At 50.9% G+C, this 24,545-nt stretch overlaps 6 protein-coding genes across 6 annotated transcripts; 1 reads left to right on the forward strand and 5 right to left on the reverse strand.

Annotated features, from left to right (window-relative positions):
• Nucleotides 1–147: 147 nt before the first annotated feature.
• TGAM01_v205094 (DNA repair protein rhp51) lies at nt 148–1,313 on the reverse strand (the record flags this gene model as incomplete). Its single annotated transcript, XM_018808751.1, has 3 exons — nt 148–965; nt 1,019–1,166; nt 1,230–1,313. The coding sequence occupies 3 exons, from the start codon at nt 1,311–1,313 to the stop codon at nt 148–150; spliced, it is 1,050 nt and encodes a 349-aa protein (XP_018658066.1).
• A 534-nt stretch (nt 1,314–1,847) lies between these two features.
• On the reverse strand, nt 1,848–2,519 carry TGAM01_v205095 (hypothetical protein; the record flags this gene model as incomplete). The annotated part of the gene is made up of 1 exon (XM_018808750.1): nt 1,848–2,519. One exon carries the CDS (start codon nt 2,517–2,519, stop codon nt 1,848–1,850), a length of 672 nt encoding a protein of 223 aa, XP_018658065.1.
• Nucleotides 2,520–4,071: 1,552 nt separating this feature from the next.
• Nucleotides 4,072–6,186, reverse strand: TGAM01_v205096 (hypothetical protein; the record flags this gene model as incomplete). The annotated part of the gene is made up of 4 exons (XM_018808749.1): nt 4,072–4,644; nt 4,714–5,270; nt 5,329–5,379; nt 5,445–6,186. The coding sequence occupies 4 exons, from the start codon at nt 6,184–6,186 to the stop codon at nt 4,072–4,074; spliced, it is 1,923 nt and encodes a 640-aa protein (XP_018658064.1).
• A 7,799-nt stretch (nt 6,187–13,985) lies between these two features.
• On the reverse strand, nt 13,986–14,833 carry TGAM01_v205097 (20S proteasome subunit beta 6; the record flags this gene model as incomplete). The annotated part of the gene is made up of 2 exons (XM_018808747.1): nt 13,986–14,673; nt 14,730–14,833. The coding sequence occupies 2 exons, from the start codon at nt 14,831–14,833 to the stop codon at nt 13,986–13,988; spliced, it is 792 nt and encodes a 263-aa protein (XP_018658062.1).
• A 384-nt stretch (nt 14,834–15,217) lies between these two features.
• TGAM01_v205098 (phosphatidylinositol 4-kinase) lies at nt 15,218–21,173 on the forward strand (the record flags this gene model as incomplete). Its single annotated transcript, XM_018808746.2, has 3 exons — nt 15,218–15,406; nt 15,481–19,623; nt 19,686–21,173. The coding sequence occupies 3 exons, from the start codon at nt 15,218–15,220 to the stop codon at nt 21,171–21,173; spliced, it is 5,820 nt and encodes a 1,939-aa protein (XP_018658061.2).
• Nucleotides 21,174–21,621: 448 nt separating this feature from the next.
• Nucleotides 21,622–23,676, reverse strand: TGAM01_v205099 (hypothetical protein; the record flags this gene model as incomplete). The annotated part of the gene is made up of 5 exons (XM_018808745.1): nt 21,622–22,025; nt 22,100–22,158; nt 22,217–22,429; nt 22,494–23,201; nt 23,303–23,676. The coding sequence occupies 5 exons, from the start codon at nt 23,674–23,676 to the stop codon at nt 21,622–21,624; spliced, it is 1,758 nt and encodes a 585-aa protein (XP_018658060.1).
• Nucleotides 23,677–24,545: the final 869 nt, after the last annotated feature.

Consider the following 24,545-nt stretch of genomic DNA (forward strand, 5'->3'; position numbering starts at 1 on the left):
TCATCCATTCACTCCTCTTCATAAAGCAGACACGAAGAGGTAAACAAAGCTTCCATAAAACGCCGAAAATCAAAACCCCCCATATGACTCCCAATCATTTCCATACCTCATTCCATGCAAGATTTTTTCTTTTTCTTTTATAAACTCTTAATCCTTATCCTTATCCATGTCCTTTGGTGCAGGATCAGTAATGCCATCCTCAGCAATGGCAAACAGCGTATCGCTCTCCGGCAAGCAAGGGCTGTCGTAGATCTTGGCAATTCGAGTCTCAGCACGACCCTTCTTCAAGCTGATCCGCGTCGTACTGGCATGGGCAATGATATTGCCGCCAATTGGCTTCTTCGGGTCGGGGTTGAACATGGCGCTGGGTCCACCATCGACTTGCGCGACGACCTGGTTTGTAATGACTACTGCAATGCCGAATTCGTCCGCAAGCCGTTGCAGCGTTCTCATAAATTTGGCCAAATGTGTCTGGCGATTTGAGAGCTCGCCTCGGCCAGTAAAGTCTGTACGATAGAGTGATGTGGCGCTGTCGACAATGAGAAGGGAGAATCGTGTCTCGCACATCATGGCCGCTGCCTGGTTCAGAAGCTGAAGCTGGTGATCTGAATTGTATGCTCTCGCATATGCAACATTGTCCAACACTTCTTCTCCGGAGAGGCCAAATCGGTTGGCAACCGCCAATAATCGAACGGGTCGGAAAGTGCCCTCAGTATCAATGTACAGGCATTTGCCTTCACCACCACCCATGTCGAAAGGCAGCTGACACGTCACAGCTAGAGTATGGCAGATTTGACTCTTTCCTGTTCTGAATTCTCCGAATAATTCAGTGACGGACCCGGTCTCAATGCCTCCGGCTAAAAGCGTATCCAAGTTCTTGGATCCAGTCGTGATAGAAATGAGCTCACTGCGCCGTTGGTGCATTTCAGTGGCCGTTGTGAAACCCATAGGTACAAGTTTTGACGCTTGAAAAAAAAGTTAGAGTCTCAGCTTCAAAGATTCTGGTAGTTTTCCATACCTTCGGCCAGAATCTTGGTCGCCTTCTGCTCTGAGATGCCCTTAATCTGCTCAAGAACCCTGCGCGGGGTATAAGCCACAGACTCAACTGTGTTGAATCCGCCCTCAACAATGCTTTGGATTTCACGCTTGGTTATTCCAGCCACTCCCTAAGTATCAAATAATCAGCTAGAACCCCAAGATAAGTCCAATTAAGAGCATCGCCAGCTTACCTCCAAAGCTGAAAGTGGCGTGGGCGCACCAGGCCCAGTGGCACTCTCGTCGCCCATCTGGCTCCCGTCATATTCATCAGCCATTTTAGGTCACCGCAAACGACGAATTTGTATATGTAAAGAAGAAACGAAGAAAATGCACGCCGTACGAAGAATTTTAACGACTCAGTGGCCACAATTAGGCAGAATTGGGGCAATACGAGCTTGGGATGTTGACGAACAAGGCGCGATCCAACGCGTCGAGTCAGGCTAGCAAGGGATAATTTGACGCCAGATCACGTGAATTTTTTACTTGATTTCTAATTGATGCTGGGGTCGTTCTCCATAGAACAGGCATCAATTACACATTTCACATTGGTAATACGGCGAAAATGGAGTTTTGTATTCATGAAAAAAAAAGACTGTATTATTTGCATTTGCAAGTATTGCTCTAATATGCTACCAAAAAGCCAAGCCAGTGCCAAAAGAAAGTCCAGACGATAATGAAAAACGATCCGTTAATCCCAGTTATCCCTTCCAACTCCATCTAATGCAATCGCAGAAAGGCAGACATTATCAGCTAATCCCGAGGTAGGCCGTAGTATGATGATTGTCTTTCCGTGTTTGTAAAGTGCGGGTTTAGAAAACAGTGATGCGGCGAGTCTCAAGCTTCTTCGCCTTGGGAACACTAATGTTCAGAATGCCGTCCTGGAATCCAGCACTCACAGCCTCGTGATCGACAAAAGTAGGGAAGTGGAAGCTGCGAGAAAACTCTCCAATGCTGCGCTCAGTGAGCCAGTATCTGGCCTTGTCGACAGGCTTCTGTGGAATCGTCTTCTTCTCTTCAACCTTCTTCTCCTCCTCAGTGGTGACTACTTCAAAGCCCGATTCGCGCTCGCTAGCCTCATCCTCATCCTCGACGGTAGCCTGGTGAGAGCTGTTGGAGTTTCGGCGCACAGGTTCTTGCTTCTCAGTAGCAGTCTCAGTGGATGGAGTGTTCACAACAGAGGCTGATGGCGATGTGCCAGCAGCGTATGATCGCTCAGTCTTGCCGCGGACAACCAGTGTCTGAGGGTCAGCGAACTCGATGTAGACATTCTCCTTGCTTATGCCGGGGAGTTCGCCATAGAGCTCGTAGGCATGTGTGGTCTCGCGGATGTCAAACTTGGGCTGCCACTGGGGAGCAGTTCGGCGCACATTGCTGCTTCTGCCGGTCTGTTTGTTGTAGCTGTCGAAGTCATCGAGGAGGCGGAAGAGAGGAGTGAGAGAGGCCTCAGAGGGCTGGCAGAAAGCGCGAGGGAAGAAGGCCATTGTGTTTGTGATTGGTTGGTGTTGAGTTTGAAGTATGTAATCAAGTTGATGAAATAGATTGCTAGATAGCGTGGAGATTTGTTGGAAAAGCTTTGCTTTGTATGGTAGTTGTTTGAGTGTTTGTGTTTGCTGAATATCTGAATGATGTTCTGATGAGGAAAACAAGATTCACTTCTGCATGACTTCATAGCGCACTTTATAGTGAATAGCATCCATTCAATTGACTATCTGGATCAGGCAGGCAGCTGACGAAACCGATATTCTAAGGAAACACGCGAATCTACTGGCATCTACCATGCGTTTCTGTTGCGTGCGGTTTGCTTCATAATGCTGCTGAACAAGCTGCGCCTGCCACTGTTCCAGGCTATTGGTGGCGGCAGCGAGGTTCTTCTGGCAGGCACTAGAAGATTCCACTGGAACTTACACTAAGCAGCCTAGGTACGTAATCAATCTGAGAGCTGCACATACGTGAATTACGTTGGCAGCAGAGTAAATACACATCTTCAACATGAGTTACTTGGAAACGTCCGATATCACGACTTTCACATGAAGTCAAATTACAGAGTTCCAACTGCTTGCTACTATATTCCATCTATGACGAGTATGACGAGCTTCTTCAAGCCTCACTGTGGCTCAACTGTGAAGCTAGGCTAAACTGCCAAGGTTGCTAAGCAGGTCGTAAGTGGCGCAAACGCCACAAACCGAAAACAGCCACATTGAGTAACAGCCTCTTTACAGGTTAGGCAATGGAGTGGCAAGGAATGAATTCATATTTGCTCTTTTCTATAAGATGCTGCCAATAGATATCTTGATTTGTAGAGGCTGCTATTTATAGTACTTTGTCAGCTGATTGAGTTCTTTTCGACTGCGGTATCTAACGGAAGTTATTTTGTTACAAACGCATCTTTGGCCATTGAATCGTGCGAGACTGTCTACCGCCTACAACTGCAGCACTTTGCATGCACCTAGCAATTTATTTCCCGCAAAATAGCCACATTTGCTAAACTTAATATGCCCGCTCTACACTTACACATATTCACTCGATTTTTAGCTTTACAATAAATATTCAACTGACATTGGAGTTTGTAAATCAAACATCACCCCCTGTAAGAGGCAGCGATCATCGTTGGCACCCTCGTAGTGATGAGCGCGGTCGGGACTTTCTACCAAGGCATCTGTATTTTTGCTGCCGACTCTGGTCCTCCCAATAGTTTGGTCAATCTCGTCTTCAAAAATGCATAATCCGCCGCCCATTAGATATAAAAGATAGAGTGACATTAGAAGTGCAGCGTCGAACCAATAAGACTGCAGTGCGAGATACACCTATATATGTCCTTAGCTGCCCATCCAATTTTCTGCCGTGATGTCCATGGCATCATCTCCATGATCATATAATCATCAGCCCAGAAATCTTATACATGTATCTACAGAACAAAGTATGGCTCCCATGGGATCTCCCTGGGAGAAGCAAAGTCGCTGAAAAGGAACAAAAGAAGGTGGTAGTAACAGATGATGACGAACAAATATGATGTAGATGTCAAGATCGGGCGTACTAGTTGTACGACCCTATTTGCTGATACCTGGTTCCCGCACCAACAGATGGCCTTGCGGCTGCCGAACCTTGTGCGTTGTTGAAAAGGCCAATAAGTCTCTGGCCTATAGAAGGCTCGATCTCGGTTCCATCTCGGGCAATCTTGACCTCTCGATTCGAATTCCACGGGTTTCGTAACCCACGAATCCGATGAAAGGGGAGACGGGATGTAGACAACCACTCGACCCTGAATGGCTTTCCCCAAGACCTATCGTCCTCCTCTTCGTTCGAAATAACATCGTTGCCATCCAGGCCATTGTTTTCAGCATCGCCATCTTTTTCAGTTTCTTCTTGATATTTTTCCCAAAATACGGTTCCTCTCGATGGATCATCGATGATGCTACCTTTGGGAACATATTCAGTCGCCTCCGTGATGATTTCTTTCGATAAATCTACTTCGGTCGTCGTTCGAGGTACGGGAGTAGTTTTCTTTGTCGAATCTAGAGATGGGCTAAACTCGGAAGCCATCCGTGCATATCCAAAGTACTCTCCAGATTTATTAGCTGAAAAGATCAGATACACATTGTTACATTGCTTTGATGTTGTTAGCCAACGAAAATAAAATGTCTCATTCAGATTATTGAAGGTGTTTGCTCTGCCTACCTTGAACGCCTTCGTCAACGTTTCTTCGTTGTGAGATTGCGTTGCCCAGATTCCCGTTCGAAAACTAAGTTCAAGGTCATCAACTGTCAAACTTTTTAGAATAAAGAATCTATCAAGCTTTGTTGCCGGCATCCCTGACGAAACAACTGTCGGGTACTCTCCATCACCGGGAGCACTGGCTGGGTCCGAGTTATCAATCTTTGTCGAGGATTTACTCCTTGGTTGGCTGATCGGTTTAGAAGTGTTGGTCGTATCTGGGATTGGTCCGGTTGGTGCAGGCTGGCCAGTAATGCCGTCAATTTCGCTCTTTCGTAGTCTACTGACGAGCCGAACCGATTGAAATCTCGATTCATGGAGTTTAATTTGAGCGGTGGCACAAGAATCCTCGTCTTTGAAATTAGCAAAGGCGCAGTTGCTTTTGGCAATCAAAAACAGAGACTCGAGTCCTCCTGTCTCCTTCGAAACGTGGTGTACGAGACTCATCAAATCGGTCTGAGGTGGAAGATTTCCGATCCAAACGGCGTTACCTGGAGCCATAGCGCGATTAACGACAAATTCTAAAAGAAAAGATAGGAAAGGGATAATAGATTAGGCAAGGAGATACGGAAAACATACCAGTTTGTCGTGGCTTGCGTGAAGAACCTCGAACGGAACTCCTTTGTTCATCTAAGGTAATTGTCAAGATTTTGGTTATCATGGGAGTGTCTGAAAAGGGGTGCAGAGAGAATTACCATGTACAGGTTTTCGGGATACGAATGGTACTTGCGGCCCACCCAGGGGTTGACTACGAGCCAGGGCTTCCGTCGCTGCGGGCTGAACGATTCCTGCGCGAGGAGGCTGGTTTTGGGCGATAACGTGTTGCATATTCGGGTTTTGGACGGGATACTGAGCCGCCTGGGGGTAATAATACTGCGTATGAGGATGCCCCATGTCCATCGGGTTCGGGTAGTATGCCATGCTTTGTCTCTGCAGCATCGTCGTGTTGATCTGATTGATTGGCATGTGGTTACCGCCATAATATGGCGACATCTGGTGGGTTTGAGGAACGTAGTAGCCCTGAGGAACCATGTTCATCAGCGAAGGACCAGTATACTGAGGCATCTGCTGCATGGGAGGGCCCATAGGCGGTGGCGGCGGTGGTCCGTTATGATATCTCTGTTGAACCCCTCTCTGGAACGGACCGCGATGATAGTTGTTGTCCAGAGGTAGGGCGTTGGCCATGGTCGTCATGTTGTAGGGGCCATGGCGATTATTGACAAAGTTTGAAGCGGGAGCCAATGTTGGCTGAACAGATGGCGTTTGCTGTGAAGTTGCGAGGATACTCGGAAGAGTTTGGTGGTGATTATCGTGCCCCGAGGTTGTCTGATCGTGATCTTGGTTTTGAGGCACTGCAGAGTCTTTGGTAGTTGGCTCAGGCATGATCAGGCCAACCTTCTCCGTCCCAGAATCGGGAGGGGCAGACCCGTCGCCCATTGAAAAGGGCGGAAATAGATAAAAACTGGTCGATGCGCTAGATCCTTGATCCGCCGGAACAGGTTGAATCTTATGTGTTCCCGACTACAAGGGGGCTTTGGGAAGGAGCAGACCGTGTAGTAAGTAGAAGAGAGAAAAGCTGAATAATCGTGATTGGCCTCTGATTATCTAGTTAGATCGCAAGTGTTGATAAAAGCCTGAGTCGCCCACGTCCAGCGAACTGTATCCTTGCATACTCTGGAGATGATACGCCCTGGCGCTTGCCACAAATCAAAGACGCCCACAAAGCAACGCGCCCACTAAGGGAACGTTACTATATCTTTACTCTGATCTGAATCTTGAGACGGTGGCAATGCCAAGTTTTCGTTCAATAGCAGAGTGAGGGTATTCCGTTTGATGATAATAGGACTTGGTAGACATTCAGGTGACGTGGGCCAAAAAGGTACTCGCCCTCAGGGGTGCAGCAGACACTATTTGCCTCCAGAGCGGAGCGACAAGGAACAGCCAATCCCTTTCTGGGGAAATCAGTGTTCGGACAATGCGCGCTATGCTGCTGTAATAGAGAAGTGTGCCCGTAGCAGGGGTGATAATACCCTATGGGGAGGGGGGTTTTTGGCGAGGCAATGCACAAGCTGGACAAGCCCCAAGGCCGGGAGAGCTACAAGGCCGGCAGTTCCTCGCCAGAGAGCCCACTTCTTTGGTGGAAATCTGGTGATGACTGGCAGCAGTTCTCCTACACACTAGACGGGGGGAGCCTTCTGGAACACTGTATCAACAGGTTCTTTCCAGAAGATGAACAGGCTTGATGAGAAGAAGAGAGTCTATGACGGCCGAGACCCAAAGGATATCAACGGCCACTAGCCACATCAGATCGAGCCAGAGGATTGTGTCGTATTGACATACCTGGTACAAAAGATTTTCTCAAGTGGCTCAGCTACCCAGGGCAGGTAATAATAGGTAATTTTGAATTAAGTTGGGAAAAAAAAAGATGGCTGAGCTACTGGTTTCACGCCCTTTGTTGCCCACACCTGCAAAATAAACGTTTCATAATGAATCAGTAAACAAGTTAATCAATCGTGTTAACCTTGTCGGTAAGCCACGGTCAAAACTCCTAAATCCAATAGATTAAGTACTATACTCACAAGTGTCAAAGCTTCTGTAGAGAGGAAACTATGGGCCGCTCGGTAAGTAGGTAAGCAGGCAAGGCCGTTCTAGATCTGCAGCCTTGCAAGTTCACCGTCGTCAACTTTGTTCGGGGAAAGGGGTGTGGCTCTGGATAACCTCTGCAGGTTGCCAAAGATGGAGAAGATCTTGGACAATCTCTGCAGAGCTGAATCGAAAAGTCAATGACGCTGCTCCCGATTATGCCTGGGACTGGCGAATCGAGGAAAGAAGAATTGCGTTTTCGGTCTCGGGAGCTACAGCTGTCCTACCCCCATTTAATCCCCTCGAGGAAGATCAAACTAGTCAAAGAGGTACCTGGAGTAAAGGTCTCTGCGTGCAAGAAACGTTTAATGATTACACTGTGGCTGGATCGGAAGATACTTGATTTTCTGATCCAAATGCTCAAAACCTGAATGATGCTTCACAGCTAAAAGGGCAATGCCGCTATGATTAGCTTCTAGTATCTCAGGGTCCGGGCACAGTGTGGCCAAGCGGCATGTACAAGCTGAGCACGAACCAAGAGCAGGATATTTCTGGGATTTCAGACGTACCCAAGGTACCGGCTTGGAAATCCCTACCCTTTTGTCTGGGCCGGAGCGAGAGCAGAAGCGGAGACTTGCTTAGCCCCTGGTCATACTTGTACTAAACATAGCCAAGGCCGCATGGCTGCCAACATTACAGGTGCAAATCTTTGCGGTTCCATCAACAGGGCCACGGATGAGCAGCCCAGGTGGCTTGCTGTGCATGAATTTCCTTGTGAAGGAGGTGGAGTCTTCAAAGACAAGGTGAGGTGGCGCCGGGCTGGACGGACGCCCTCACGCGTGTATACTTGGCAAAAGACTGGGTACTAAGCTTTTTGCTGCTACTGGAGCTATACTGTCTTGACAACTGATAACTGATGTAGTGTACCGTTCCAAGCAGGGCAGCAGGTGGAATGTCATAGCTATGATGGGGACTATTATGGAGGGCGCCCTGGGGGCGTGTGGGCAAGGATTGGGGGCTGGCCATGGATGGAGCCCCCCCGAACCCGAAGGAAACAAGCAGGGGAGCAAAAATAGTGCAGAACAAGCAAGACAGGTCGCCACAGAGGATAACTAAAAAAAATTATAGGGCAGCAGCCAGGGAAAAACAAAGGGACGAATCAAACTGGCATGCGGGTTGACAAGTCAGCTGCTAGCTGAGCCCTGGAACTAACATCTGGAAATGTGGCGGTGGATGGACAGCCATCGCGAGCCAAGTTGCATCAGTCACACGAGTTTAAACAAAACCGGAATCCGGGAACCCGTATGTGGCTGCCGGTTCGCCACCACGCCGAAAATGCCACGATCCGCTGCTGGCCATGGTGAAAGCTCCGGACGAAAAGCATCACCGCTTGGCCAGCCTCATCACATACAGTATACACTGGCCCGCAACTTGCTCCCAATCCACAATGGGCCTGCCAATGCAATGCCACCAGCTCAGCTGTCGTAAGCATCTTCACACCATCCGCAACGAACAGCTACGTGTCGAGCGTTTTGTCTTTTGGGGCCAGCAGAATCAAGCAAAAGCCATCCACGGGGGGCAGCTTCACGCCGGCGCCTGGCTTGCGGCCGCGGCTTCACCGAGACTAAGAGATGGCTTCCGCGAGCCTATTTCGCAAATCGTGGGCTTGTCACAAGCAGAGGCTGATGCGTGGGACCCGAGGTTCCATCATTTCCATGTGGCCTCTTTGCCTTTCCTTCGGTCTATTTCGATTTGCTTTTCCATATGGCGCGCCACTTAGCCCATGGCTTATATCGGCCGTCAAGCCACAGAACCCAGAGGGATGGACACCGCGCCCATGGCTTGAAACGACGGCCTGGGCGACATCCACTGCTCGAATTTCCAGCTGTGCCCATAAGGTGATTGTGGCTCTGATCGGCAAGGTTATCCCCCTTGGACGGAGTCTCGCGCCTCGGTCGCTTGTTAGTCGAGGATCCATATACAGAGATTTCACGACTGCAGCATACAACGCCTCTCTTCTCTCTGTTTCCACCAAAGTACCAATCTCCATCCCTGATCACGGGCCACAGACAGATGCATGTTCATGTATGCAAGCGCGAGGCCGAGCTGCGGACACAGCCCGCTGGGCTCGAATCAAAGCCCGTGATGTTGCCTCAATACTCGTAGCGGCGTCGTCCTGCATCCGCAAAGTCCACCCAGAGGGCACCAGTTCCTAGCTCGAATCCAGTATGATCGGCGCCGGGAGCTCTGCTGCTCAGAAGCGCGAAGCTGATGACGGAGCTTGGGATATCGAGACTCAGTATATGCGCAGCCGCCAGATATCACGTCGTTGAGCGAAGGCCCAGGGAATCGTGTCGATCACTTCCCATCTCTGCTATGCCGGCCCACCCACATATCCTTAGCAGCCAAGCCTCCTCAACGCAAGGGTATGAAGCCCATCCCGCGACCTAAAAATGCCTGAATCGACTACTGTCGCACACACACCATGCCATTTGCCTATGGCCAATGCTTCAATTGATGGCTAGCCGCCATGGGGAATGCCAGTTTCCCGATTATGCTGCTATCGGATTCCGCCCAATTGCCCATATACGGGCGATTGGGTCTGTCTCACGATGCCCGCCCACGGCCCTGTAGTTCGTAGCAGTCGGTCCAAAAACCACCACACGCTGATCCATTGCTCGCAGCCCTATCCCGCTGCTCTAATCATGCCATGATCTCCGCTGCCTTGGGCCTATAGTCGCAGGTCTGCTCATCGGCTGCTGCTCCGAGGCCACCAGCCTTCCAGGAGGCTCCCATGAGGCGCTTCCCCGCGAACACCGCCACCACCCTGGCCTGGACCCTTGAACTTGGACCCTGGTGGGTACGATGAAGTCAGAGGCACAAAAGTGGACAGCGGCCAGAAAGCAGGTTCTGGCCAAACCTTGACCCCTCGTGAGAAATTCAGTCCGCGAGCGCCACACGCACATCCACCCACACCCGTCGACGTAGGCGGTACAGCCACACATGCACTTACACGTCCATAATCAGGAACGTGCGGATAGAGCAGGTACTTGAGGCAGCGCCATCTCGCGGTAATCCGCACGCCACGTTAGTACCAGGCGGTACGTGTTTGCTCGAGCACCGCGGCGTACCTGCGCAATGGCTATCAAACGCTAGCTCCTTAAACAGTATTTCGCCCTCATCTTCTTACGAACTAGGCAATAAACAATACCCATTCCTCGAATTCTAGGGACGAAATCCGGACCGTATGCTCCGGGGAGAACGTTCTCGGCACTTACCGCAGAGAAGCAGCACAAGAAAAAAAAGGTTTCAGATGCCACAATCGTATGCCATAGACCATGGCGCGGACTGCGATGGGTAAGGAGGGCTTTGGGTGCAAACTTACGCAGCACATGTGCGAAATCGTCAGCCTGTCTGCATTAGCGGATGAGTTGCTGCGGCATCTCAGCAAGTCATGTCGTGTCATGTACAAGTAGGTTACAGCAGGTAGCTCCAGAGTTGCATGTACAATTACAGCTGGAGACGGATTGCGAGTGGCTGGTGATGCGCCGCTGAGGCTGGAGACTGCCAACGGCCATCGTCGACGCTTGTTCAGGGCTTCGAGCTGCACGGGCGCCGATCTTGCCTGGCTTGGGCATAACGGCGCTTCGAACGCTGGGCTCTGCGCGCCTGTCATGACGACATGGCAATCGCAAACCTGCTTGCGATCAAAGGGTTTGCGATACATATCAGATGCTGATGATAGATTGCCAGCTGCATTTGCACATGATTCCCCGCATTGTTTCGTTTTGTGACGTAGCCGTGGGCCGACGTCGAATACTGCTTTTGCATCTCTCACTTCCTTTGCTCCCTGCGTCTTCTTGCACCTGTACGCAATCTGCGTCAAAGGCCGCGAGATCATGATCTGTGATGCAGAGGGCTGAAGCGCTTCAAATGACAAATGACGCCATTTGCGAGATCCCAAGTCCGATTCCAAGGCACATTTCTATTACTCCGCATCGCTGGGGTCCCCAAGACACTACTTGACTACGTCTCGGCCGGAGTGGGACAGCGTGCTCGAACGTACATGTAGGCGTCCTGTCACCGCAAACTGGGCCATTGAAGCGGTGCTAACTCGTCCTTCTGTTCATAAATCCTTCATAGTGACAAAAGGCCGTCATTGATCTCGTGCTCGGACGATGTGACAATATTGGTGAATCTCAGCCTCGGCCCATGTCACCGCCCTCCAGCTCTTATCCCAGTTCATCGTCTCAGTGGCGAAAGTGTCTGCAGTTCACGTCCCATCGCGGCTCCGATCAACAGGCAAACACGCGGCCCGAGATGTGCTATTGGCAGCACAGCATGAACGGTGGATCGTCCTGTCAATTCATCAACAGACAAGCGACGATTTTTTCAGGAACGCCCCGAATGAGCGCAGCATATGGGTCGCCAAAGGGAGACGTGAAGCGATAACCGTCTCTCTCGCCACGATGGCCGCATTGCCACCTCAGCTTTGTCGGAACCATCAGATTCCATCTGCCCCCCAATCGAAACCAAAGGCGGCAAAATCATTCGTCGCTGCTTTCCGACTATTCATCCCTACTTCCAAGGACCCCAGCGCCAATCCATGGATGGATATTTCGGACGACTCACACGACTCTCCCTTATTGGACAAGCATTATGCGGCCATTTGACCGAGACAGCTTGACGCATGAGCCGCAATTCTACAAAGATACATACATAATACGAGATTGAATATCTACTTTGGGGGGGGACTTCCGTCTACGAAGTACCTTGCGCTAAACGAGGGTCAATGGCACCGTTTGGATTCAAAGAGGAGAGCACCCCTGCCCCTATGATAATGGCAGTCCGCCCTACCAGCGCGCTCAGAATCATATGGAATTGGACAGGCCGCTGTGCGCGCGGGGCATTGATCGGCCGTTGTACGACGGGCACTCGTAAAATGAGAGAGGCCTCACCACGTGGACGAGGGCCAACATGTACTGCTTGCCACGTATGCGTTGTAAGGTTTGGACCCTTGCACTTGGCCAGCAGGCCCTAATGCAACAGAGCCAGGCAGCGAAACAGACCTTTGGCATCATGTTGTCCCCCATTGGCAGTCTTTACGAATTGCGGCGAGTGTTTTAGCACGGCGAGACGCTTTGGACCCCTGAGAGCTGCTACGGGCAGTCATGCGGAGCTCCACTGGCGTGCGCTATGTGTTTTTATTTTCCCATGATGCTAACTTGTTTGAATCTGAGTGATGATAGTGATGAGGAGTACGTGGTAGGTAAGTCGTCATCTGCGCGCGGGGATCAAGAAACTCTCCTGTCCCCATTCGCATACAAGTAAGATTGCCTCCGCACCAGTATACTGCGCTCTGAGATCAGACGATAAGGGGGCGACACTATGCGGACTGCTCTTCAAGCATCGTAAATTATGAGAAGTGAATGCAGAACAATATGTCTATAAGCATGCTTCTCGTAGACTCCTAGCTACGAGGAGCGAGTAGGTACTGTGAGTGCGTTCAGTCATTAGCACCGATATTACCGGAATACTAGGTACATGTACACAGCACCACCACTACTTTAGAATTCAATCAATACCGGATGATACCTATCAGGTACGCAGCCGCACCAATTGTATCTACCGCGGTATTACCACAATGACGACTGCCCAGAATAGGAAGCCTTTTGATATTCATTATGAGCATGGGAGGTCTATTGATCTACCACTCTCGGACTGAACGGCCTTCTAAGCGCTATAGATCTGCAGGCCATGATGCGTCAAAACTCAAAACTGTTGGTATCTTATCAAACGTCGAAAAGACCCAACAACAACTGCTTAATTGGTCTTGAATGGTCAGCCACTACTTGTATATTCAGTCCTTGCCACGTTCCCCTATGATTTAACAAAGCGAACCTTCTTTTCATACAAGTACTCAGACATGCGGGCCATAAAAAGGCCATTTTGATTCCTTCTGGTCATTACGAAAAGACTTGTCCATCTGTAATCAACTACATCCGCCGTCAATTGAATTTGTACCTCCCGTCAGGCAGTGTTGGTCTTAGGGGCGGCTAGCAAGTAGACACCCATTGGAGGACGCTGAAATCGGCTCGGCTGCGGCAGAGCTCCATGGGGATTGGCTCTGCCGGCAGGGTTGGTCGTCCAACCAAAATGCTCAGGAGCATTTCTCACAACGCAATGAGCTAGCAGTTCGAGTTGCCTACCAGTACAGGGCTACGCTTTGTCTCCGCCTCCTCTTGCTGATCAGTCTTCTCTCAGTGGAGTTGGGAGCACTTCGCCACCACTCAGAGCTCGCAACGAGTGCAGAGTTTGGCGATGGGTGTGGAGGCAATTTGCTACAAAGTACCGTATGTATGTATGGACGGAATGGACTACTACACATTTGTAGGTAGTACTGCCGAAATCCTATGAACGATTTTCATGCTCTGTACACCGCCTTCGGCTTTAGATCTAGCTGCGTGGGTGGTGTCATTGTAGGCTGCATGTCAATATGTTCTGAAGCGGAGATCTTGATAAGAGAATTCATGGTCACGCGGGAGAAGAGTCCAGGGGTGCGTCTAAATCAAGCCTTCTTCGGGCGTTCATGTTTGAATGGCTAGGTATTATTCATCGTTATGCATTTCAATAAACAACAGAAAACCACAAATCTAGTCCTTCTTTAGAGGCAAAAAGGCCTCTTCGATACCGTCCTTTGTGATAATCAACATCTGGAGAGTGTCACCGACCTCGATGTGACGCTCCACAGCACCGTCAAAGGCATCTTTGACAATGGTCTCGACCTGCGGCCGCGACAATGGACGACGCTCCCTCTCCTTGAGATCGTGGCCCTCTCCGCTGCCGGGAATGTACTGGTTCTTGAAGTTGACCTGGTTGTCCAGGAAAGGCATAATCAAACTGCCCGCAGCTCCTCCAGCTCGGCATTGCTCCCTCTCATAGCTTCCAACCGGGTCATAAGAGTAGACAGCACCCACGCCCTCCTCGTCAAGGCCACCAAGCATGGCGTGCGTGTAGTATGGGAAGAATCGCTTCTGGTAGAGAATGGTGGAGAGACGCTTGGCACATGCGTTGAGGGACATTGGCTTGCCGTGTCGGTAGCGGTAGATCTTGCAGATGGTATCCAGACCATCGCGCAGAGCCTCACCATCGGCGGCAAATCCGCAGACGGATAGAACTATGGTGGCGTCGTCCTGGTTGGCAGTGGTGCCTCCGATCTTGAACACTTTCGGAGACATCCGGGAGTTGATGCTGTAGCCGCTGGTGTGGCGAGTGTCACCGGCCATGATGGTGAAGTCGGCGCCCGAGATGGCCAGAGTAGAGCCGCCATTGTCGGTGTAGCTATTGCGACAGTTAATGAGCTGCGGTTGATGAATCTCCAGAGCTGGGGCACCTACGGGTTGAAGGCATGCTCTCGAGGCTCGCCCCGTGTCTTGGGAGCATCTGAGAAAGAATAGTTGGGCCCGTTCATGAGCGGGTTCTGGCTGAACATTGCGGCCATGTCTGCGGTGTTCGCTTGGTGGTGGTTGGTTGACAGCTTCGGTGGCGATGGAGGTGGTTGATGATTGCAAGCTATGCCCTGTCGTCAGGCCTGATGATGCTATATCGCTACAGCATGCACGCGTCAAGTGGGAGCCTTGCTAGGCTGGGATTGGGGGGGTAGCTTGGATGACTAAGCTCGGGTGTTAGTCGTGCAATTCAACAGTGACCACCCCTTTCAAGGTGTTAGGATTAACTCCGTGGTTTCGCGCTGCTCGACAGCTTTTGCATTCTTTGTCGCAGAAAACCGTCTGCGCAGCTCTACGGGAGCTTGCTTTTTATTGTTTCTCTTTTGTCAGCTATATCTAATCTAATCTAATCGGTAAACATCGAGATCGGAGACACCATGCGCGACATCCGCGCCAGAGCGCTGGAAAAGATAGCTTCGCTATCAGCTATCGGACCCGCGACCTCGTTTGAGAAATCGGATCTCGAACGTCTCAGCAGAGCGTGTAATTCCGGAGGCAAAGCAGCCGAGTATGCACAGGCAAACCATAATTCGAAGCCAATCGGCTCCATTGGACGAGTCCCCATGGTCAGCTCAAACTTTCGCGCATCTTAGCTTGCATGTGAAAGGGCCCCCAGGAGCTAACCAATCAACTTTGTTAGTCTATTCGCGAATTCGAAGTCCTCCTCGCTTTGTGCAAGACCGCGCCGAATATCCAGTCCAGCCAGAGCGCTCAGAAGCTCTCGTACCGGTTGATCCCTTATATCCTCGATATCCATACCCAAGTCTTTGTTTCTTCGCCCTTCTTCCGCAAGATCGAGCCGTCGCCAACCGAATCGCTGGCCTTCCACGTTACGGCCGCGCTGCTGTCGCTTGGCAACAACTATCACGAGCTGCACGAAGAGATTTCCAATGGAATCTGGCACTTCACCAACGACTGTAATAAGGTTGCCGAAAATGTGCTGTCGCCGCATGTTGGGGATCCGGAAAACCCCCATCTAGACGATGCAATTCGTACTGCTACTATTGCCCTTGCTCTTGTTGGGTTTCTCGATGCTGTATCTGCCCAAGTCGACTTCTGGGGAATTGATGACCGCCTATTTCTCATACGAAAATTCCGCCAGCTTCTCTCCGAGCCGTTTCTAGTTGCGGTCGAGACGGCATTCTCGACTATTCGCAACTCTCTCAGCCAAGACCGAGAGGTCAAAGAATGGAAGAGACACCTGCGCCATTATGCCGCCTCAGGGAGGCCCCTTGGGGCAATGCTGCTGCAACGCAGCTTCATGTGGCTAGTCTTGGCGAGCAGCTCTCTGATGGTTGCGGACGGGCCACGCCTTCGGACAACCCACATCTTGGATATTCTCATGTCCAAGGATGGAAACCTGAACGGTGTATCAAACTCAGGCTCAGAACCTGATGTTAGCTCCGTTGAGGCCTATGCCAATCTTGCAGTGGAGCAGATGAACTACATTGAAGCCGGTGCTGACTTTGTACGTCTTGGGGCACACTCTCAGCAACAGCTTGCATATGCGGTCAAATCCGCTGCCATAATTACATATCTGAACTGTTCTCTGCTCAATGAAGAGGTTGCAGATGCAGACGTTCTCACCACTTGGCTTCAGGAGGCATTGGAAGATCCTCTGCAAATGACTGATGAAACTCTGGCGTCTACGGTTCTTCAATGCCTAGCTCTGAGCTGCCGCATTGCGCCATCGTTTTCTTCGACTGTCAGCCGCGTGCTTCCGCGATTCCTGGTCCAAACTGCACCACAAGGCAATACTGTGGGAGTGGCATCAAAGAGCTTGGCATATGTTCTGAAGCTGCTCTCCAAGGATGCAGTCATCAGCACTCTTTACACCCTGGGCAATGTGCTGAGCCCAGGCTCCGACGCAACGATTACTGGCCCGCAAGCAAATGGCACCGCTGGCGACGCAACTTTGGCCCCTGTTTATGTTAACAGACATTCTACAGGAAGTGCCATTTCTCTGCAGATGAACGGCGAGGAAGAAACGGCCATCATCTATGGAAATGTTGTTCAGGCGATATGCGGCATTGCAGCAGCGTGCGATGATGAGAAGATTACTGCTCTTGCTCAGTCCATGCTTCTGCAAAAACTTGACAAGGTCAACGTCAGCGTGGATACTCAAGTCATCGCTGGCGCAGCTACATTGGCTCTGAGCGGCGGCCAACTAGAGTTCCGCTCTCTTCTCAAACTGTACTCGAGGATATGCCATATCGGCGTCGTAGAGAAAAAGGACTTCCTTTTGGGCTCTGTCAGAAGAGCCCGTGCCCACATCTCTGCCCGCTTGCGTCGCGATTCTCCCTTGTTCGACATCTATTGGGAGCATTTGTTAGATAGCATCATTGCTCTAGGAGATGCTCACGCGTCTGGGCAAACCACCAAAGAGTCAGACGTACAGCTCGCTGCTCTGGAGATTGCTGAACTGCTCCACCCGCTCGCCGTGTTCATGGCCAGCAATGATCTCGCCTCGGAGCCACTAGCAAACGACGATTCGTACGCTCTTCTTAGAGATGCGTGGTTCAACATTGTGGTACATGGCTTCATGACAACCACTGATCGTGGTAAAAAGTACATCAAAGAGCTTCGCCTCATTGCCGTGCACTCGCCTGCTCTGGTGGCCAGTCAGCGCAGTGAACAAGTTGAGAGTGACATTGAGCTCAATACTGTTCTCAGACGGGGGCATAGCAACGAGCGAGAGGCAATGCAGAAGAAGTTCCTCAGCGAGCTTGTCCCATCAAAGGCAGCTGACATTAAGAGCCTAAGCTACCGAAAGGTCATCTTCCTCCAAGCCGCATACATGGTTGAGAGTCTTCGTGCCGACGCTGGCGATTGTACCAAAGCGTTGACGTACTTTTTGGAGCCGGCCATGCGAAAGGGCGATGTGAGCAGCACCATGGAGGGAATCGCCGCGAGTGTTGTCGACAAATACTTGAGAAAGACACTTATCGGCCTTGACCCGAGTTTCACTTCCCAATATGCCGCCACTCAGCTTGTTTCCATTTTCTGCAATTGCTGTCATCGCATCGAACGAGTCCAGCAGGCTGCATTTGCTTGTGCAGACCGCATCATCAAGGACGTCCCTTCAGCATTATGTCATCGAACGTCTCTCTTTGCCCTGTTGGAGCTTCTTTCACTGTTGTGGACGAGTTGTCTCGAGGCAGAGACTGACATCTACGCGCCGAGGTCGATATTCAGTTCAAAGCTTGGCAATGTGGTCCTAGAGCTGTCTGACGACTACGATTTCCGACGATGGACCCTTGATATCCTTAACCGCAAGGCAAAAGCCTGGGTAACCGCGGCTATCAACTTGGCCCCGTTGGACGTAAAGGGCCTCCTCCAGACGTATTTGTCAGAATTTGAGGACGATGGCGCATACGGCCATGTTTCGCTCGGTCGATCTTTTGCTTTGGAAGTTGGATCCATCATTCCATCAACGGACAACAGACTGCAATCTCTTGACCGTGTTGGTGACACGGCCCTCAATACGGCGTCTGATCTCATTGCCCAGTACACTACTCGTCAAGAGTATCGCTATGGCGAAATACTTCCAGACCGTGGATCTGAATTGATAACCTTTATGAATTTGAACCGCCGGTCGTCGTTTGTGCAGTCCACTGTTATAGAGAGCGCTAATGCCGCCACTGCTCTGGCTCACATTGAGGCTCGAATTTTGAGTAAAAAGTCCACCTCCTTGAATGAGGTTCGAGAGATCCTCAGGCGAGCTGCTGCCCTCCTGTGCCGTGGTGGAAAGGATGAATCTTCGGTTGCTCGCTACCTGGTGAACATTCCTTTCGCTTTGTTCACCAAACAATCAATCAAGCTGGGCGTCTCGCTTTGGCTTGGCGTGATGAATGAGAACCCGCGACTGGAGCCCAAGCTGCTGAATTCTATTGCTCAGCAGTGGGAGTTGTCCATTTCTCGCAGAGTTGGGCTGTTCCATCCCGCTCTGAGCCACCCCGATCCTTTCTTCCTCAAGGAAGAGTTTGCTCCAAGTGAGCTGGAAATGTTGGCAAAGAGACGACAGTTGGTGCACGACATCCTGTCTCCTCATGCTCGCTTGCTGCAATTCTTCAGCAGCCACTTCAACGCCACCAGGCTTGGCTGCCCCGACATCCAGAGGATCTTTATTCGCATGCTTGACTTGACCCTTGACGCTGTTAGAGATTGTACGTCTCATCCGCTGGCAAGAGAGCTACGCTTTCAGATTGTCCTCTTTGGTCTCCAAGTGCTACGATGGAGCACCATAATCAGCTCAACTGCTCAGCATCGTCTCAAGGAGAAGATTCTATCCGCAGGTCTTTCATGGTTTAGAAGCTCGCCGAAGTGGTCGTTTGGTAGCAATCTTGTACAGCTTAAGACTGAATTCCGCCTCATTTCTGATGTCCTCTCCGCCATGAAGGTAGTTTCCTTTATTGGAGCCAATACGACTGGTATTAATTCGCTCCATTCAAAGGAACAGCTGCTGCAGCTGCTTCTGGAAAATGAGCAGTCGCGGTTGACAGTTTGGATCAACCCTCTCAGCCAGCACCATGCTCATCTGCCACTTCACCACAGCTCGTCAAAGGCTGCTACAGAGGCCGCCCTTTTGCCTCTTGTTCAAACTGCCTGGGGACAGGATCCTGCCATTGCCATTGAGCTAGGAACGAGATTCCATTACCCGCGGCTGATTCGCGAAATTAGACTGCTTCTCCTTGCGATGCCTGAAAGGGCTATTTCTGAACCTGAGGCTCTTCCCCTTATTCTTGGTGGACATCTGCCTGACGACGTCAATTCACAGCTCAAGGTAAGTCATCTAATTCCCGCTTTTTTAATCCTTTTTGAAAGGCTCTAACCCAAGTATCTTAGTATCTCCTCTTCTGGGAACCGGTTAATCCCCTCACAGCAGTGACTTTCTTCCTGCCCGCATATAGAGACCACCCCTTCCTCATCCAATACGCCATGCGAGCTCTAGAAAGCCACCCTGTAGACATTACTTTCTTCTACGTACCTCAAATTGTCCAATCGATGCGTTATGACAATCTCGGATATGTAGAGCGATACATCCTCGAGACGGCACAGTTCTCTCAACACTTTGCTCACCAAATCATTTGGAACATGAAGGCCAATGCGTACAAGGATGACGACGCCCAAATTCCCGATGCCATCAAGCCCACTCTTGACTCTGTCATGACCAAGATGATTGACGGCTTTGCTCCTGAGGACCGAGAGTTCTACCAAAGAGAGTTTGCCTTCTTCGACGAAGTCACCAGTATTTCAGGAAAGCTGAAGCCGTACATTAAACGGCCCAAGCCGGAGAAGAAGCAGAAGATTGAGGAAGAGCTTCGAAAGATTCAAGTTGATGTCGGCGTCTATCTTCCCATTGACTCAGACGGCATCGTCATTGGTATCGACCGCAAGTCTGGAAAGCCTCTGCAGAGTCACGCCAAGGCCCCTTACATGGCCACTTTCCGTATCAAGAAGCACAAGAGTGGGTTCGAGCAAGAGAACCAGCTGCTAGAAGGTACTAGAGTCGAAGATGAAGGCAAAGAGCCTGAAGACAACACCGTCGAGATTTGGCAATCCTGCATCTTCAAGGTCGGAGACGACTGCAGACAGGACGTGCTCGCATTGCAGATGATTGCTGCTTTCCGAGGCATCTTCCACAACGTCGGCCTCGACGTATTCGTCTTCCCCTACCACGTCACTGCAACAGCCCCAGGCTGCGGTGTCATTGAAGTCTTGCCAAACTCAATCTCCCGCGACATGCTCGGCCGCGAAGCCGTCAACGGGCTCTACGACTACTTCGTCTCTAAATACGGCAACGAAGACTCCCTCCGCTTCCAACAGGCCCGCAGCAACTTTGTCAAATCCATGGCCGCCTACTCCATGATCTCCTTCCTGCTGCAATTCAAAGACCGCCACAACGGCAACATCATGATCGACGACGCGGGCCACATCCTGCACATCGATTTCGGCTTCTGCTTCGACATCGCCCCCGGCGGCATCAAGTTCGAGCGCGCCCCCTTCAAGCTCACCAGCGAGATGATGGCCGTCATGGGCGGCTCGACCGACCACCAGAGCTTCAAGGCCTTTGAGCAGCTCTGCATAAAGGCCTTCCTCGCCAGTCGCCAGTACTGCGAGAAACTCAGCCAGATTGTGCAGCTCATGATGGACAGTGGGCTGCCGTGCTTTAAGCCTGAGAGCGTGCAGAACTTCAAGGATCGCTTCGTCATGGATAAGACGGAGCGGGAGGCGGCGGACTTTATGAGGGATCTTATCAAGAAGAGCTATTCGAGCTATAGTACTGGTATTTACGACCAGTTCCAGCTGCTTACCAACGGCATTCCTTATTAAGCGAGCTATTCTTCTGTTTTTGCCCTTTCATTCAGCCTGCCTGTTTATGATTTTCAATTCGATTCTTTTTGACTTCTTTTGAGAAAAAGCGCTAGAAATATGTTTTGGCAATGCCTGATTAAAAAAAAATGAGAGAAGAGAGGCATTAGAGGAGGAGAGGTAATATTTCGCATACAGTATGCGCCTACAAATTTTCTATTCTTACTACCACTATTAAAATACGAAAGTTATTTCGCTTGTCTTAAATTTTATCGCTTAATCCTGGAACACCAAACATCTATATCTAGGTAAACAGCGACAAGCGCAGCTAATTGAGCAACCCACAAACTCCCCAATCTAAAAATACCAGAACAAGGGCCTCGTAGCTATCTCGAGATCCCGGTAATGGAAAATATCGTACAAAAGCCGCTTCTCATGTAAGAAAACTAATTCATCAACCTGGCCGCCATCATGTAGCAGGTTGCTTGAGCATGTGCGTCGGCGCGTTGTAACTCAAGTAATCCACGTGAACAAACGCCCTGTCCACAATGGGAACGGATTCGAGGAAATAGGTTAGTACTTCACTCAGATCGTGGCTGTCTTTAAGTGGCGTAATGGCAGAGAGCACAATGTCCACCTCCACAAAAAGTTTGTCGCCCGCGTGATAGGCACGCAGGTTCTGAATCTGACGGATGGCGGTGGCAAAGCGCATGGTGAGATAGAGCAGCAAGTTTCGCTCATCGGGCTGGGCAGAGAATCCGGTCAGGTTGCGGATATGCTGGGCGGAAGTGCGGCTCCAGATAAGAATCACAAAGAGGGAGAGGAGGAGACCGCCGGAAGCGTCAAGCCACCAGATTTGGCCATAGAAGCCAACTAGAGAGAGCGAAGAAAGCCCGAGTCAGAAATCTAGAAGCTATCTATGGGGGTGTGAAGTTTGATAGGCATACCCAGTGGAAATAGAATGGAGCCGACATTAAACACGACATCAGTGATGGCATCGTCCGCTCTGTCAAGGGCATGGGTCAGTTTGATATAATCCACAACTATCGCGGGACGCAACTCACAAGGCCCGGACACTTGAATTCTTCACAAGACGGCACCATAGCCAGCAGCCGCCTTTTATTACAATAGTTGTTATCATGATGATGATGGCCGGTAATCCCAGCTGGAGGACTTGGTCATCAGGGCCAGCAAGTCGCTGAACACATTCAAGGCTGACTTGGAAGAAGGAGGTCACCATGATGACCGAGAAAACCAGCACGCCAAGAGGCTCCAATCTATAGCAATCAAGTTAGAATGACAAATGACAAACAACAAGCCTCAAAATCGTGTAAGACTTACCGTGACCGTCCCACGGGATAATTGTGCTGATCCCGCTGGCTTGCGGAGATGAGCCGTGTTGTCGTCCAGACGATGGCGGTGCTCAGCAAATCAAGGACAGCGTCGACCAAGGCTGCGAGGACAGACATGGAAGGAACAGAGATGATGACGGCAATTTTACCTGCCAGGAGAATGATGTTTGCAATGAGGTTGATCCAGATAGCAAAAGTCACAATGGGGTCGTCGTGATCCAGGTCAGCATCCTCCAACCACGGAAGGTTTGGGCGAGGGCCAGCTTCCTTGGGCGTGGCTGGCTGAGGGGACTGCGATCGCGAAGGCGGCTCGCTGTCGACGCCCTCATCGTCTTGGTGCTGTAACAGAGGCAGGTTCTCAGAAGAGCGGAAAATGTCCTTTGGAGTTCGCCTCTGGGGCTGGGGCTGGGGCTGTGCCCCCTTGAGAGTTGACGATGAGCTGCTATTGTTCATGGTAGTGTTATTGCTGATCGAGCCATATGTTCCATTAACTTGATCGAGATGTGACTGGGACTTGTATGAGGCCTGGGGGGTTTCTTCGGTAATGGTATCTGGGACATCAACGGATCTGAAGGCCGAGGCCTCGAGCTCATCCGCATATTCATTCAAGAGCTCATGAGGGATGGATGAATCAAGAAGACAGTCGATATACATGTACTGTTGAATAAGCGAGTTCGTCCTCCGGTAGAAGTCGCGTCTTCAAGGTGAACAGCAAGTCAGCTCTCCGAATATGCATTTCGCTTGCCCAGGAGGGAGAACTATCTACAAATGTTGAAAGGATTTCGGAGCAGGCCTTACATCGGTTTCCTCATCGTACCGAGTTCTTCTTCCGTCTTCCAGTACTGCTCCCAGCGATACCGCGGGTTGCTTCTCCCGATGAGCCTCAAGCTCCGCGCCTGCGGGCCGTGCAGAATCTGCGACAGCCGTCGCTCGTCCCGCAAGAGTCTCTCAATCGTAGCATCATCTTCGTTGCGCAACCTCAAGGCCCGTATAGGTCCCGTCTCTTCGTCTTCTACGAGATGGCGCGGCACCGGAGGCGACTGCCGTGGGCTCGATAGGCTTTGCTGAGAACGGCTCCGGATCAATGTTGTCAGGGTGCTTGTTCGGGTATGCAGAGGAGAAGAGTGGAAACTGTCCTCGTGGCTAAGCCAAGGCCGGGTTGGTGAGCTCATTTTCCGGGGCTTGTGCGAAAACCAACGCTGCTATGGGATTTGCAGAGCCAATTGAGCGCAGAAATGAAGAACCGATTGATAACGAGAAGCTGAGGCTGGCGTCGCACAATGCTTTTGATGACGTAGGCAAGCGCGAAAACCCTGCAGGTATAAGGCGTAGACAAAGGATAATAGCGCCCTGCCTCTGTCCTAGGCGATAGGCCGCCAGCCCAGCGTTTTAGATTGCATGTGCCCATTCATACGAGGTACTAGTCAGCCGTTAGGCTATAGCCTTGAGGCCGCCAAAGTAAGCCTCCCGTTTTTGGACCTGATGGCTCAACGTCATTGGCCCATGCGTCCAGTTGACGGGCATGAATCGAAAGCTAGTAGCTCATGGCAAGGGGCTGCATATCCACGAGCTGTGGACAAACTCTGATCGATATGGACGGTCTAGAACTGCTCCGAGGCTCTGCTGTAGCTGGAAAGAGGCGGCTCGTCGGGGAATATACATGCGCATAAGCGTGAGGTACCGCAGCAGCTCCCACGATGGAGGCGTACAAGCATGTACCAGCCGGAAGCCAGCTTAGCGCAGGCATAAACACCCATGCTTGGTCTTCGATTTCAAGTGCCCGCTTCCACCGATCCGGCGAGTAGGATTCGGCCCCGATCCGGCTGATACGAGGCCCTGTGGGCGGCATTGGCAATGCGCTCGTATACGTTGCCACTGACTTTGGATGGCTTGGTGAAGAGAGAGGCAAATCCTACACTTGCTCCGCCAAGAACGCATAAATGTCGCACAACGGCGTAGCAGGTGTCGAGTAAGCTGCGACAAAAGTTTGAACTTGACGATCCACAGAAGATGCTTGGGTGAGTTATCGAGCCGTGCTAGT

This window comes from Trichoderma gamsii (assembly GCF_001481775.2).
Source record: "Trichoderma gamsii strain T6085 chromosome Unknown Scaffold_15.2, whole genome shotgun sequence".
NCBI classification, from domain to species: domain Eukaryota; kingdom Fungi; phylum Ascomycota; class Sordariomycetes; order Hypocreales; family Hypocreaceae; genus Trichoderma; species Trichoderma gamsii.